Below are 14,007 nucleotides of genomic sequence, written 5' to 3'. Positions count from 1 at the left end.
ATGTGTCCAAATGTGAATGTTAATTTCTTATCCATTAGTCAGAAGTTTTCCACAGTGATACTTTGTAAACTCAAGAATAACTTTGTTTTACAAATATTGTGTCTGACAGTGATATGATACACAATAGAAGGGGAAATATTTATTTAATTTGATTCACTCTAAGATTTACTAAGGTGCGGCTGGGCGAAGTGACTCTCGCCTGTAATCCCAGCATTTTGGGAGGCCAGGGAAGGCAGATCACTTGAGGCCAGGAGTTTGAGACCAGCCTGGCCAACATGGCAAAACTCCATCTCTACTATAAATACAAAAAATTAGTCGGGCGCGGTGGGACACGCCTATAGTCCCAGTTACTTGGGAGGCTGAGACACAAGAATCGCTTGAACCAGGGAGGCAGAGGTTGCAGTGGGCTGAGATTGCACCACTGCACTCCTGCCTGGGTGTCTCAAAAAAAAAAAAAAAAAAAAAAAAGATTTACTAAGGTGCATTGATCCTACTGAAGTTAACAGTACTTACACAAGTAGAAAGAGAAAAGGTTGCTAATAATTCAAGTCATACGCTAGCATTTATGTTATAAAATCGTTGTTAATTATATGAAGGTCTTTATCAGAATTCAGTGAATTTAGGACAAAAAGTAAACTTGTGTAAAGGTGCTAACACCAGATTTAGAGCACATTTCATTTAAATAGGGAACAGAGTCAAGTAAATGAAGTATAAAATAGCTTCACAGTTATACTTCCTATCAAGTGTGTAGTCAACCTATAAATTGTATATGCCATCAGATTTCTTTTGTTTTTGAAGGAAAAGAAACAGAAATTCAGTATCAGTGAGACAAAGAAGCATCACCATTCTAAAACACAGCTATAAATAATTCAATTTATTATAATTATAAGATTAATACATAAACATGGGTCATTCTACATGAGCCTTAACATTTTAACGCATAACCCATTGACAAGTGGAGGTTTTCCTTCATTCCCCTCAACAATCTTATGTTAATTTCCATAATTTGCCTGATACTAATGAAATGCTGGTGTTGATGCTCAATATATCTACGCTTAAGTTTGGGATATGCGTATAAGATCTGAAAAGGGTAGAAAATGCTAATAGAATCTAAATGATCTTCCCTCTGGTGTTTTTTTTAATTCTTTGTATTGATCACGCCTAAAGACATGATGAGCCATACTTTAAGTTCCCATGAACCAAGAGCTGATTGATGCCCAGTTTAACATAAGCACCATTTTATGAGAGTTACCATAGAGATCAGGTTCCAGTTATCAGCTTGAACAATTTAATATATGATTAATGTTAATTGCCCATTTTGCATGGATGACTTCTTCCTGGTTGCTGAATTGGTTGCTGCTGCCTTTGATCTAGTTGGAAATTCAATCCAGTGCAATAGTTAGGCAAGTGATCTGTTTGCCAGCACAGAAAAGATAGATTCAGGTTGCTGTGAGGTCAGAGTTTGTTTCTCTTCATAAACACTGGAAGGTCAGGTAGAGTTTAGCTACCACTGGCATCCTTGAAATGTTGTAATAAATGTCAGACCTAAGAGATTATTATTAATCCACACAGCAATTGGAAGTCTTACTGTTCTGGCAAAATAAAGAGATTCTTATTTAATATAACATGCACATCGAAACTCAGAGCAGCACTCTCATCGTCAGGTAAACAACACCTTCAAAGCTAATGTCATTTTTGGTTTTCTGGCTTCTAATGTACGCTAAACAGTGACCCATTCAGGGACCATCTCAAGGGATTTTAAATATCAGTGATAACTCTGAAAAGTAAATCCCAGGTCATTGGTAATGGCTTTCACTTCAGGAATTCAATTGCAGTGGTTTTTACAAGGTGCTGCTAATACCACCCTTAACTACCACTATATTCTCAGCAATTTTCACAGACTGTCCTGGGATGTTATAAATGTTTCTTTAAGAAGTAGGAAGACAAGCTTTCATTGAAGGGATGACATAACCTGTGATTCCTTATTAAATCAAGGACTGCTCATATGATTTATATTAAATATCTTTAAGGCTTATGACATCATTAATTAATTAACTGGATTTTTTCTTTGGAACAACAAAAATCACTCATCTTACTCAGTTGCTTACTCCTTGATTCATAAGTAGCTGATGACATGAAATAAAAATAAATTCAACAGTCAAATTGAATAATCTTAATGAACGATGTATGAGCTACTTTGTCTATTGCTCAACTTGGAATAGATATATCACAGAATGTATCTTATCTTATTGACACTAGAAGACCTGCTGAAATTCTATCTTAGGGAATTGCCAACTTTACAAATTTGTAAACTTCAAGATAATTCTCTGATGGTAATCCACTTCAACTGAAGAAATATGAAGTACTGTTAATATATATTTTAATTTGGTTTGTTCTTCAATCTCAGGAATCTGGGTGAGTATTTCATTTCTTCTAAAGAAGTTTACAAAATGAAGGGGAAATCATTTGAAGATAAATTATGTTAAAGGATGACCTGGGCCCAGAGAAATTATGATTATTTGGTGTAATGTCCCTTTAAATAACCTATAAATATTACACTTAATGTGAATTCTATAAAGTTGAATCTCTCCAAGTTTTAGCTGAGCTATTTAATAAGTTTGACTATTTTATGGGGTTGTTTGCCTTGTACCATAACAACTTTCCTTTACAGTGCACATGAGTGATATATTGGCAGAGCCCTTTGGATGGGAACTTTGTAAAAAGGTCTGTTTTATTTTACAGACTTCAAATAACCTTGTAATTAAACTGAAAACAAATAATTGCCAAGAAACAATTATCATTCAATTAAAGAGTAATTACATGGTTATTCGTGCCCTGTAAAATAAAGCATTACTAAGATCAGTAATGCAATCAACATTTTAGTAGAAGCAGGATGCTAAAATGATGGACCTTTCAACCTATGCTGATTAAATTGTCATCCAAATAACAGTTACCTAGTTAAACCACCACATGTTTATTTGCCTTGATTAATTTGTGAATATCTGCCTGATGCTAATACAGCTCTTAAAGATAAGAAGTATGGCAATATCATATATCAAGAAAGATCCTTCCCAACTTTTTACAGAGTCCTCCACAATCTTTCATCATGTTGTCAGGCTCGTGTTCTTTAAAATGAAATGCAAGAATGTCTAGGAATGTCTTACTATGGAGAATCAGTAGGTGTAATAGTCAGAATAAAGCTATCTTATATTTGTATGTAGGTATATTGACTATAAAGCACTTTCACAAACTTCATTCCAATTAATTTACTCTCTGAGCCCAAGTCTTTGTTCCAAAATTAAAAATAAAGAAATCTGAATGTGATATTTGATGACTGATAAATGTAAACAACTTTGGAAGCAGGTATCTCACAACCATACTCACTAAAGGGTCAATCAGAAATTTTAAATAACAGGGCAAACACACATCTCTATAACTAGATCACAAGCTCCTGAAAGGCAAAACCTGTTCTAGGTTCTCACAATATATCAATGAAAAAAATAAAACCAAAATCTTTGCCCTCGTTGAGGTTACATTTTACCCTCTGTGTCACTGATACCTAGCATTATACCACACACACGTTTAATAGGTACCTAGTGCATGTTTGTTTAGTAGACGACTGAATAAGTGATATCGTTACTGCATATGTGTGACTGCAGGGGCCTTTATTCCTTAAGCAGATCTTGAAGCTTGTAGGGCTTCTAAGTGAATAAGACAATGGGATCTATCCATAGCCTTCTTTACCGTTGTACACAGATTTGAGGTGATCATGTTTTGAAGCTGCTATAGTTATTGTGAAGCTCAATATTTAAAAAATATTATATTATGAATAAATGAAATTGGCACTCCGTTCTTGTGGTCAAAGAGACCAGAGTAATTGAAGGAATATTTGGAAACTGTACAAACAGTGAAAGATTGTTTCCTATGTATATTAATTAATTTAATTAATTTTTTGCTGGACCTTACTTTCTACTAGAAACCATGAGAATTGTTCAGGATACAGTAACAAACAAAATCAGACATATAAGCTGTCTTCATGGAGCTTAGATTCTAGTTGGGGAGACTCACAATTAATCAGACCAACAGCATAAAATTATGAACTGAGATGAAAGTTAGGATGGAGAATATGGTCCTCCTGGAGTTTATAACATGCGGAATAGATAGTACCAAGCCATTTGTGAAATAAACTGTGAAACCATTTGTTTTTCAAATCTTCACATTTAAGGTAGAACTACTAGACTAAGAGGCCTCTAATGCTTCCCAAGCCTGGGTCAGATTATTGGAAAAGAGTTGCTTCAGATAGAGAGAATTGACCCAGAAATTTGGAACAGAACTAGTTAAACCTTACGGCTTTCAAAGTGTACTGTTAACTGGTGGCAGTCATATGACTCATGACGTGGAAGTAGAGGGAGCATCAGGCTGCTTAGTTCTGGAGGCAGCCTGTCTGAAACTGTTCATGAGAATGAGATAGCACTGAGATGTTTACAGCGGAAAAATACAAAGAATAATCAGGTGTGTTTAAATAAAGTTAGTAGGCTTGAGTTCTGACAAATAGAAGGAAACAAAAAAGTATTTAGAAAGTATAAATTTGATGTTTATTCAATAACATAATGTGCCTTTCTCTGATGCTTGGATATACTCCGATGAACATTTTTCAGTGATATTGGGATCCTTTAGGACATTTGAAATACATAGGATATTTCTGCTTTCAGCATTCCTTAAAAGAGTCAGAAAGCCATAAAATAGGGCAAAGGTAAACACGTTAAAAAACTGAATTAAAGAAAATAAATTATGGCCCAGAATCAAGTAGAAAGAAGCAGAGGAGAGTCCATTTATAAAATTGAAACATTAAATGAGAAAAGCAGAATCTTTTGTGCTAGATTGATATATAATATTGATGTACAATGGAAGAAAATAACACTAGCACAGTGTATGAAAAATGAACTGGGTAATGATACCTCCGTGTAAGGTTGCTAGAAGTTGTTTTTCATTTAAAAGCAGAGTTTGTCTTACATTGATGGAGCATTTTGCTATTGCAAAGTTGATAGAGTGAGGTTGAACTTAAATTTCTTTGTAAACCAAAAGTCATTTTGGGGTATGTTCTCTATCTGAACCTCCTACATTTTTGCTGCTGAAGTTATTTAATATAGTATTTTGTAGTATTTTGTCAAAACTTGTATCATTCAGCTTTGTAAACTGCATTTCTACTAAAAGGCAACAGCAATATCTTAGGCAACATTAGAAAGTAATATTTGAAATATATTGGGTGACTCGAGAATAACTTGATCCTAATGTTCTATGACTTACAAGTCTCTTCATGTAGTGACAGCTTTAAAATGATATTTTCAGTACCCTAACTCTATTATGGTACAAGATGGAGGCAACAGATACTGACTGTTTATTTCATTATGTTATGAATTAGCATTTGCAATTACAGTTTCTGAACTGTTCATGGGTGAAGAATGTACAAATGCAATGGGTTAGGTTAATGTTATAAGTTTATCATCAACTCATTAGTTAAAAACACCAATCAATCCAAGAGAAAAGACAGCCTAGATTGCAAAGGTGGCAGGTTTTGTTAGTGTAGCCACTCCAAGAGAGAGAGAACTGCTTGTTATACAGCTTGGTTTAAAAACTACATAGGAAAACAAAACCTACTGAGGGTGGTAACCCTTTTTTCCTCATGGGCTCCCAGCAGCTGTGGAAATGCTAATAAACATCAGCTTTTATTCTGCATCTCTCAGCTCTTTACCATTCACCTCTGGCATGCTGGGCAGAGACTTAATCACTTCACATTCTATGTAATCTTAATTCTGTGAGTCACTATCTCAGATCTGAGAAGCATTTATTAATACTTCAGATCAAGTGTAGCTTTAAAAGCAGGGGTAACTCAGGGTTTCTCACACAACAGGTAAGCTGTGTTGCAAAGTGCTGGCCTGTAAATGGAATCTAAACTAAAATTGATGCCTTATGGCACTGATGTTTGCCATAACAATAGTGGGGAATTTAGTGGAAAGTAAAGAATAGGTCTCTTAGTAATCCACGAAAATAGTCTTTAATGTAAAATTCTATAACTTTTGGCAATTAAACAAGATTTAAAAGGTAAATGCTGCAAGTGATGGTATTCTCAAAAAGAGTACATTTTTAACCTTATCTATATTTGTCTGTTTTTCAACAGTTCAAGACCTGGCAGGCCCCCTAAGCGTTCTTTGGGAGTGTTGCAGGAAAATGCCCGCCTTCTACCCCATGCAGTCCCAGGCCTCTTATCGCCAGGACTTATCACTCCGACAGGTAATAAAATCCATCTGATGATCAGCCATGTCTCTTCGTACTGCCCAGCATTTGAAATAAACCAATATTGATCTAACTGCCTTGTCCTTCAGAGCTTTTGAAGTTCTATTAGAGGTTACATTATTGAATTTTTAAAGTGTTCATGAAAACAAGTTTTGTTACTTGAGCGACAAATCAAATGGATGTGATTTTAAAAATTGTCATATCCTTGCAGAAAATCCCTTTCAAGGCCTTATTGTTTGTATGTGTGTATATGTTTCTGTGCTAGGGACAGGAATGGAGGCACTGGCCAAAACAGCATCATCTTGAAACCTCCCATAGGGGGCAGCACTCCTGCATACTTAGGTCTCAGTAATATTCTTTTAGTTTCCAGGGGTTCTGGGAATCCATGCATGTTGTCCAAGTTATTACTCTAGGTTAAAAAGTAGACCTAAAATGCATCCTTGGTATAGGAGCCTTATGATTAGAGAAGAAGGTGCAGGTGGCCATTGTCCTGAACGATGTCTTAGTGTCTTTCATTGAACACTGTGAAAAACTAGTAAAATTCCAGTGTCATAAATTAGCATTGAACTTTGTTGAGTCTCTAAAAAAGTACATAAGAGTACACAAAAACATTTAAAAATAAGCTTAACATTTCTATAATTGAATCTTTAAAAATCATGAAAGCTATTATAACATAGAAAATGAATTTAATAACAATGATATCTTTATATACAAAGATATGAACATTTATAAAGCGTCTGTTGTGTTCTGGGTACTCATTTCTAGGCATTGTAAAAATATATGAGTAGTGGTCCTTGCCATACTAGAATTGGGGAGAAAGGAATGTAAATTAATAATTGCATTAAAGTGTGATAGAGGCCAAAATACAAGCACATACAAGGTTCTATAATATCGCATAAGTGGAAGCAGTTAAATCAATTTGGCAAGTTGGGTAATACTCAATAAGATGGAAACATTGGAGCTGTATTTTGTAGGCTGAGCATTGGACGGATGGGAATCAGTGGAAGAACATTCCAAGCAGATAGAAAAGTACAGATGGATGAGAAAAAGCCTAGCGTGTTATGGGGAGTAGTAGTTAAGTTGAAGAGACTGGAGCAGAGCTTTAAGGTAGAAGGCTTATAGGTGATGTGGTTGGAATAGAAAAGGAGGGAAAGGCCAGCTTTGTGAAACCAGTTTTTGATTTACCATGTTAAGCAATTTAAGTTTTTCCCTTTAAACCAGTGGTTTCCAGAGTGTCTTTCAGGACTTTCCTTACTGGCTGACATAGAAGTCAGGAAGTACTTCCATGCTCCACAATTCTACCTCAGTTAGAATTTTATATGTTCTCCTTCACATATGATTTTGTTTTATTTTATTCTTAAAGAAACTTCTGTAGGTAAAAGGAGCCCTTGCTAAGGAACTGAGTAAATGATCTGAAAACAGTTGCCTGGAGGGTAGATAGCAGTGAAGGTAATGAAATGAAAGAATATCAGTTGCTACTGTTCAAAGGAGAAATACTGAGGGCTTGAAGGCAAATTCAATAGAATGGAGAAAAGGTTCTGAGTGCTTCAGTAATTAGAGTTAATCACACTTGATAGTTGATTAAATGTAGAGGCTAAGGTGGTGGTCTAGGATGATTCGTGTCTAGCTTGGATGACAGGCTGGATGATGGTATAATTAACTCAGATCGAGAACTTGGGAAGACACTCAGGCTTTGAGGGGGAAGATAATGAATTTTCTACTTTAAATATTTATAAACAAATTCTGATATAAGAGAGTAGCCCTGTGCATATAAATGAAGATAGAAGGGATAACAGCATCTGAAATATATCTTGGTATTCAATGAATGACCATCTATTTCTTGCCTCCTGAAATACATTCCTAGAGCCTAGAAAGAGTACTACGTAAATAATCAAATCTGTGTCCTGGTTTTGTGGGAATGTACAGATGAAAGAAGAAAAGGATTTTAAAATTGCCTTGAAGCTAAATCATTTTGAGTAAACATTAGTAGGGTATTTGTTGAGGAAAAGCTCTAATAATATATTAAGTTCTTTTTATGTACTAGCCATGGGTGCCAAGTGTTTTATATACACTTCATTTAATCTTCATAGTAGCCTTATGGACAATGACTTCATTTTTAAAGTAAACAATCTATGGCTCAGCGAGTTTAAATTATTTGCTTAAGGTCACAAAGCAAGTGAGTGGCAGAACTGAGTTTCTGTTTTTAAATTTTATTTAGTTTAATTAATTTATTTTTGCTTGTACATGTTGTTTCATCACCCAGGTATTAAGCTCATTACCCAATAGTAATGTTTTCTGCTCCTCTCCCTCCTCCTGCCCCTTCTCAAGTAGACCCCAGAATCTGTTGTTCCTTTCTTTGTGTTCATAAATTCTTATCATTTAGCTCCCATTTATAAGTGAGAACATGTGGTATTTGGTTTTCTATTCCTGTATTAGTTTGCTAAGGATAATAGTCTTCAGCTCCATCCATGTTCCTACAAAAGACATGATCTCTTTTTTATGGCTGCATAGTATTCCAAGGTGTATATATACCACATTTTCTTTTTTCAATCTGTTGTTGATGGGCATTTAGGTTGATTCTGTGTCTTTGCTATCATGAATAGTGCTGAAATGAGCATTCACGTGCATGTTTATCATATAAGGATATGTTTTCCTCAGGGTATATATACCCAGTGACAGAATTGCTGGGTGGTAGTTCTGCTTTTAACTCTTTGGGGAATTGCCATACTGCTTTTGACAATGGTTGAACTAATTTACACTCCCACCAACAATGTATAAGTGTTCCCTTTTCTCTGCAAATTCATCAGCATGTTTTTTGACTTTTCAGTAATAGCCATTCTGATTGGTGAGAGATGGTATTTCATTGTGGTTTTGATTTACCACAAATCAAATGATCACAAAATCTAATGATACCACAAAATGTAATGATTAGTGATATTTAGCTTTTCTTCATATGCTTGTTGGCTGCATGTATGTCTCCTTTTGTAAAGTGTCTGCTAGTGTGCTTTGCCTTTTTTTTTTTTTTTTTTTTTTTTAGATGGAGTCTTGCTCTGTTGCCCAGGCTGGAGTGCAGTGGTGCAATCTTGGCTCACTGCAACCTCCACCTCCTGGGCTCACGCCATTCTCCTGCCTCAACCTCCTGAGTAGCTGGTACTACAAGCGCCTGCCACCATGCCTAGCTAATTTTTTGTATTTTTAGTGTAGACGGGGTTTCAGTGTGTTAGCCAAGATTGTCTCAATCTCCTGACCTCGTAATCTGCCCGCCTCAGCCTCCCGAAATGCTGGGATTACGGTTGTGAGCCACCGTGCCTGGCACTTTGCCCACATTTTAATGGGGTTGTTTTTCTCTGATAAATTTGTTCAAGTTTCTTATAGATGCTGGATACTAGACCTTTGTCAGGTGCATAGTTTGCAAATGTTTTTGTTTTTGTTTTTGTTTTTCATTGTGTAGGTTGTCTGTTCACTCTGTTGATAGTTTTCTTTTGCTGTCTTTAGTTCTATTTATGTGATTAATCACATCTGTTGATTTGAATATGTTGAACCAACCTCACATCCCAAGGATGAAGCCTACTTGATCTTGGTAGTTTATCTTTTTGATGTGCTTCTGAATTCAACTTGCAAGTGTATTGTTCTGGATTTTTTCATCAATGTTCATGAAGGGTATTGGCCCGAAGTTTTCTTTTGTGGTGACTCTTCCAGGCTTTAGTATCAAAGTGATCATGGCCTCACAGAATGAGTTAGGGAGGAGTCCCTCCTCTTTAATTTTTTGGAATAGCTTCAGTAGGAATAATACCAGCTCTTCTTTATACATGTGGTAAAATTTAGCTATGAATCCAACAGGTCTCAGGTTTGTTTTAGTTGGGAGGCTATTTATTATGGATTCAATTTTGGAGTGTGTTATTGGTCTGTTAAGAGAGTCATTTTCTTCCTGGCTCAGTCTTTGTAGGGTGTGTATATCCAGGAATTTATCTATCTCTTGTAGGTTTTTAAATTTTGTGTGTAGAGGTGTTCATAGTAGTTTCTGATGGTTGTTTGGATTTCTATGGTGTCCGTAATAACATTCCCTTCATCATCTCTAATTGTATTTATTTGGATCTTCTCTGTTTTTTCCTTATTAGTCTAGCTAGTGGCCTATATATTTTATTAAATTTTTCCAAAAAAAACCTCCTGGATTTGTTTATCTTTCGAATTTTGTTGCTGCTGCTGTTGTTGTTGTTGTTTCTCAATTACCTTGAGTTCATCTCTGATTTTTGTTATTTCCTCTCTTCTGCTAGCCTTGGGCTTGATTTGTTCCTGCTTCTCTAATTATATCAGTTGTGAAGTTAGGTCGTTAATTTGAGATCTTTCTAAGATTTTTATGTTTACATTTAACGGTATGAATTTTCCTCTTCATACTGCCTTAGCTTTGTCCCAGAGATTTTGGTATGTTGAGTCTTTGTTCTCATTATTTTCAAAGTACTTTTTGATTTCTGCCTTAATTTCATTATTTACCCAAAAGTCATTCAGGTGCATGTTGATTAATTCCCATGTAATTGCATGATTTTGAACCATTTTCATAGTCTTCACTTCTGTTTTTATTGTGCTGTGGTCCAAGAGTGTGTTTTGTATGATTTTGTTTCTTTAAAAATTTGGTGAGGATTGTTTTATGTCCAATTATGTGGTTGATTTTAAAGTATGTGCCATGTGGTAGTGAGAAAAATGTATATTCTTTTGTTTTTTGGGTGGAGAGTTATGTAAAGTTCTATCAGACCCAGTTGGTCTAATGTTGAATTAAGGTCTTGAATATATTTGTTCATTTTCTGCCTCAATGATTTGCCTATTACTTTCATTGGAGGGTTGAAGTCTCTCACTATTAGTATGTGGGAGTCTATGTCTCTTTGTAGGTCACCAAGAACTTGCTTTATGAATCTGGGTGCTTCTGGGTTGAATGCATATATATTTAGGATAGCCAGGTCTTCTTGTTGAATTGAACACTTTACCACTATGTAATGCCCCTTCTTAAAAATATTTCATTGGTTGGAAATCTGGTTTTTTTCTGAAATTAGGGTTGCAACTCCTGCTTTTTTTCTCTTTTCCATTTGCTTGGTAGACTTTTCTCCATCCCTTTATTTTTGCGCCTGTGAGTGTCATTAGTTGTGAGATGGGTCTCTTGAAGACCGCATGCCTTTAGGTCTTGCCTTTTTATCCATCTTGCCACTATGTGCCTTTTAAGTGGGGCATTTAGCCCATTTACATCCAAGGTTATTATTGATATGTGTGGATTTTATCCTGTCATTGTGCTATTAGCTTGCTATTATGTTGGCTTGTTTGTGTGGTTGCTTTGGCAGTGACACTGGTCTGTGTGTTTAAGTATGTTTTTATATTAGCTGGCAGCAGTCTTCTCTCTCTTTGTTTAGTGCTCCTTTCAAGATCTTTTGTAAGACAGGTCTGGTGGTAAGGAATTCATTCAACCTTTGCTAATCTGAAAAGGATCTTATTTCTCCTTCACTTAGGAAGCTATGTTTGGCTGATATAAAATTCTTCATTGAAGATTTTTTTCTTTAAGAATGTTGAATATAGGCTCCCAATTTCTTCTGGCTTATAGGGTTTCAGCTAAGAGGTCCGCTGTTAGCCTGATAGGGTTACTTTTGTAGATGACCTTCCCTTTTTGTCTAACTACCTTTACCATTCTTACTTTCATTTTGACCTTGGAAAATCTGATGATTATGTGTCCTGGGGGTGATCTTGTGTAGAATCTTGTAGCAGTTCTCTGTATTTCCTGAATTTGACTGTTGACCTCTCTAGCAGGTTTGGGGAAGTCTCCGTGGATGACATTCTGAAATATGTTTTTCAAGTTACTCATACCGTCATACTCCTTGGGTTCAAGCTTTGTTTTACTTCCTGTGACTTGGCTTTACCATCAAGTGAGCCATTGAGACAAAACTCAATTTTTAGTCCTTTGCTTGTGCCTAGAATGGGATTATAGAGCTAGACAAAACATCGAGTGAGGAAAGGCATGAGCACATTTGTCAAAGATGCAGACAGTTTAAAAATAATCAAGGGAAGGTGGAGGAATCTGCAAAGCTTACAGAAATTCCTTCCTTAATTTACATGAATTTATTTTAGATGCCCAACAATATCTTATTCACCTGCATTCAAATGTGTGGAGGAAAAGTTAAATTGTTTGTGTTTTTTCCTCAGCAGTTGCATGCAAAAAATGCCAGTGAAAAGGGTTAGAAAAGGTTCAGGCATCATTCTTAGATTTATTGCAGAATAGTCCTTTAATTTATATAACTTGACATGTAAATCATCCAGGATGCAGTATAATGTTAGGTGTGGCATATTGCTTTATTTGCATACTATAAAGATAAAGTCTTCTATTTTTATCTGATTTTATTTTCTTCTGTAATTTGTATTTTTGTTTTATTTTAAAAGACATTTATTTTACTCTTGGTGATATTTTTCCTACATAAGGAAACCCAATTTATTTAAACTCTACTAGTTCAGAATTTGTGAGCGTTCAGACAGTGTATATGCCAAAGTCTCTGGTATTAGTAAGAATATCTTATTTAGCAAATTAAATGTATTAACAATAAGTGTGTGTGTATGTGAATATGTGCACAAATGTAGGGTTGTTAAAATATTTTGGGGTTATTTAGGTGCCTGAGATCACTTTTGTAAGATCTGTTATAGAAGTAATCAACATACTAATTAATACTAATTCATCTTTATTCACTAAGGTAAGTCCCTTAGGATCTATTCTTGATAGTATTGTCAGATATTCATTTAGATATTATATCTATGTAACTATAGACACATATACTATTGAAATAGCTTTAGAGCTATATATGCATTCATTCTTTCATTTAACATTTATTTATTGAACATCGGCTCTGCACCAAACAATATAAGAATACTTTATAACACTAAAATAAAACTTATTTTGTGAGTTAGAGTTTTCCCAAATTCCACCTAACCTTTCCCTAGCTGTCCCAAAATAATGAAGTTAGACTGCTTGTTGCCTTTATATATTTGAACTACTGATATTCTCATCTTATATATTTCTGTCTCTGTTTCCATCATATAATCAATAGCTTGATTCCCTGATAACTCATTTTTATATAAGTATCCCATTTTCTAGTATTTTCTGTAAAATATTTAGGGATACACAGGGAGAAAAGAAGAGGGAATATTATATACATCCTTCTCTGTATCTCTGCAGAAGTGCTAATATCGCCAGATCACACTGACGGGATGGATTTGTTGTTTGTGCCTTTGAATTTCCCAAAAGATAATGGCTTCCCTTTCCTCAGCTTATGAAGCATTTCTAATAGACAGATGTGAAATTTGGCCTGAGAGAGATTTAAACTGACAGCTTACAAGGAAGTAATAAAGCGCTTCAGACGAAAATTCTGTAGTGTTCATTCCTTAAAAGATTCTTAAATTGGTTTGTTTACTCTAGCTATATCATGGCAAATTTTTTTGTTTAAGAATGTCGGATGCCATTCACATCTTTGGGTCACTGAGCCCATGAAGATACAATTCAGCAATAGTACCTACAAAACTCAACTCAGGATTAGCAAAATCAAAAGTAGAATTACATCTAGTGTTGACAGTGTGAATTCAATCTCATAGTATAAGGCCAATTAGCTTCATTACATCGTTGGTATCAGTATCTCTCTCTTTTCATGATGCATTTCAAATTTGCACTCACTTAGATTGGATGCTAAGAAG

At 35.2% G+C, this 14,007-nt stretch overlaps 1 protein-coding gene across 2 annotated transcripts in view; it reads left to right on the top strand.

The window, feature by feature from the left end:
- DACH2 (dachshund family transcription factor 2) overlaps positions 1-14,007 on the top strand; it is a 670,017-nt gene that overhangs the window by 348,790 nt on the left and 307,220 nt on the right. For both annotated transcript variants that reach the window (XM_025372281.1, XM_025372280.1), the window contains one exon: positions 6,179-6,291. In XM_025372281.1, the coding sequence (XP_025228066.1) occupies positions 6,179-6,291 (113 nt within the window). The remainder of the gene's footprint in view (positions 1-6,178; positions 6,292-14,007) is intronic.

This window comes from Theropithecus gelada, chromosome X, assembly GCF_003255815.1.
Source record: "Theropithecus gelada isolate Dixy chromosome X, Tgel_1.0, whole genome shotgun sequence".
Taxonomy (NCBI): Eukaryota; Metazoa; Chordata; class Mammalia; order Primates; family Cercopithecidae; genus Theropithecus; species Theropithecus gelada.
The sequence above is the reverse complement of the archived record's forward strand: the minus strand, read 5'-3'. Positions and strand labels throughout refer to the sequence as shown.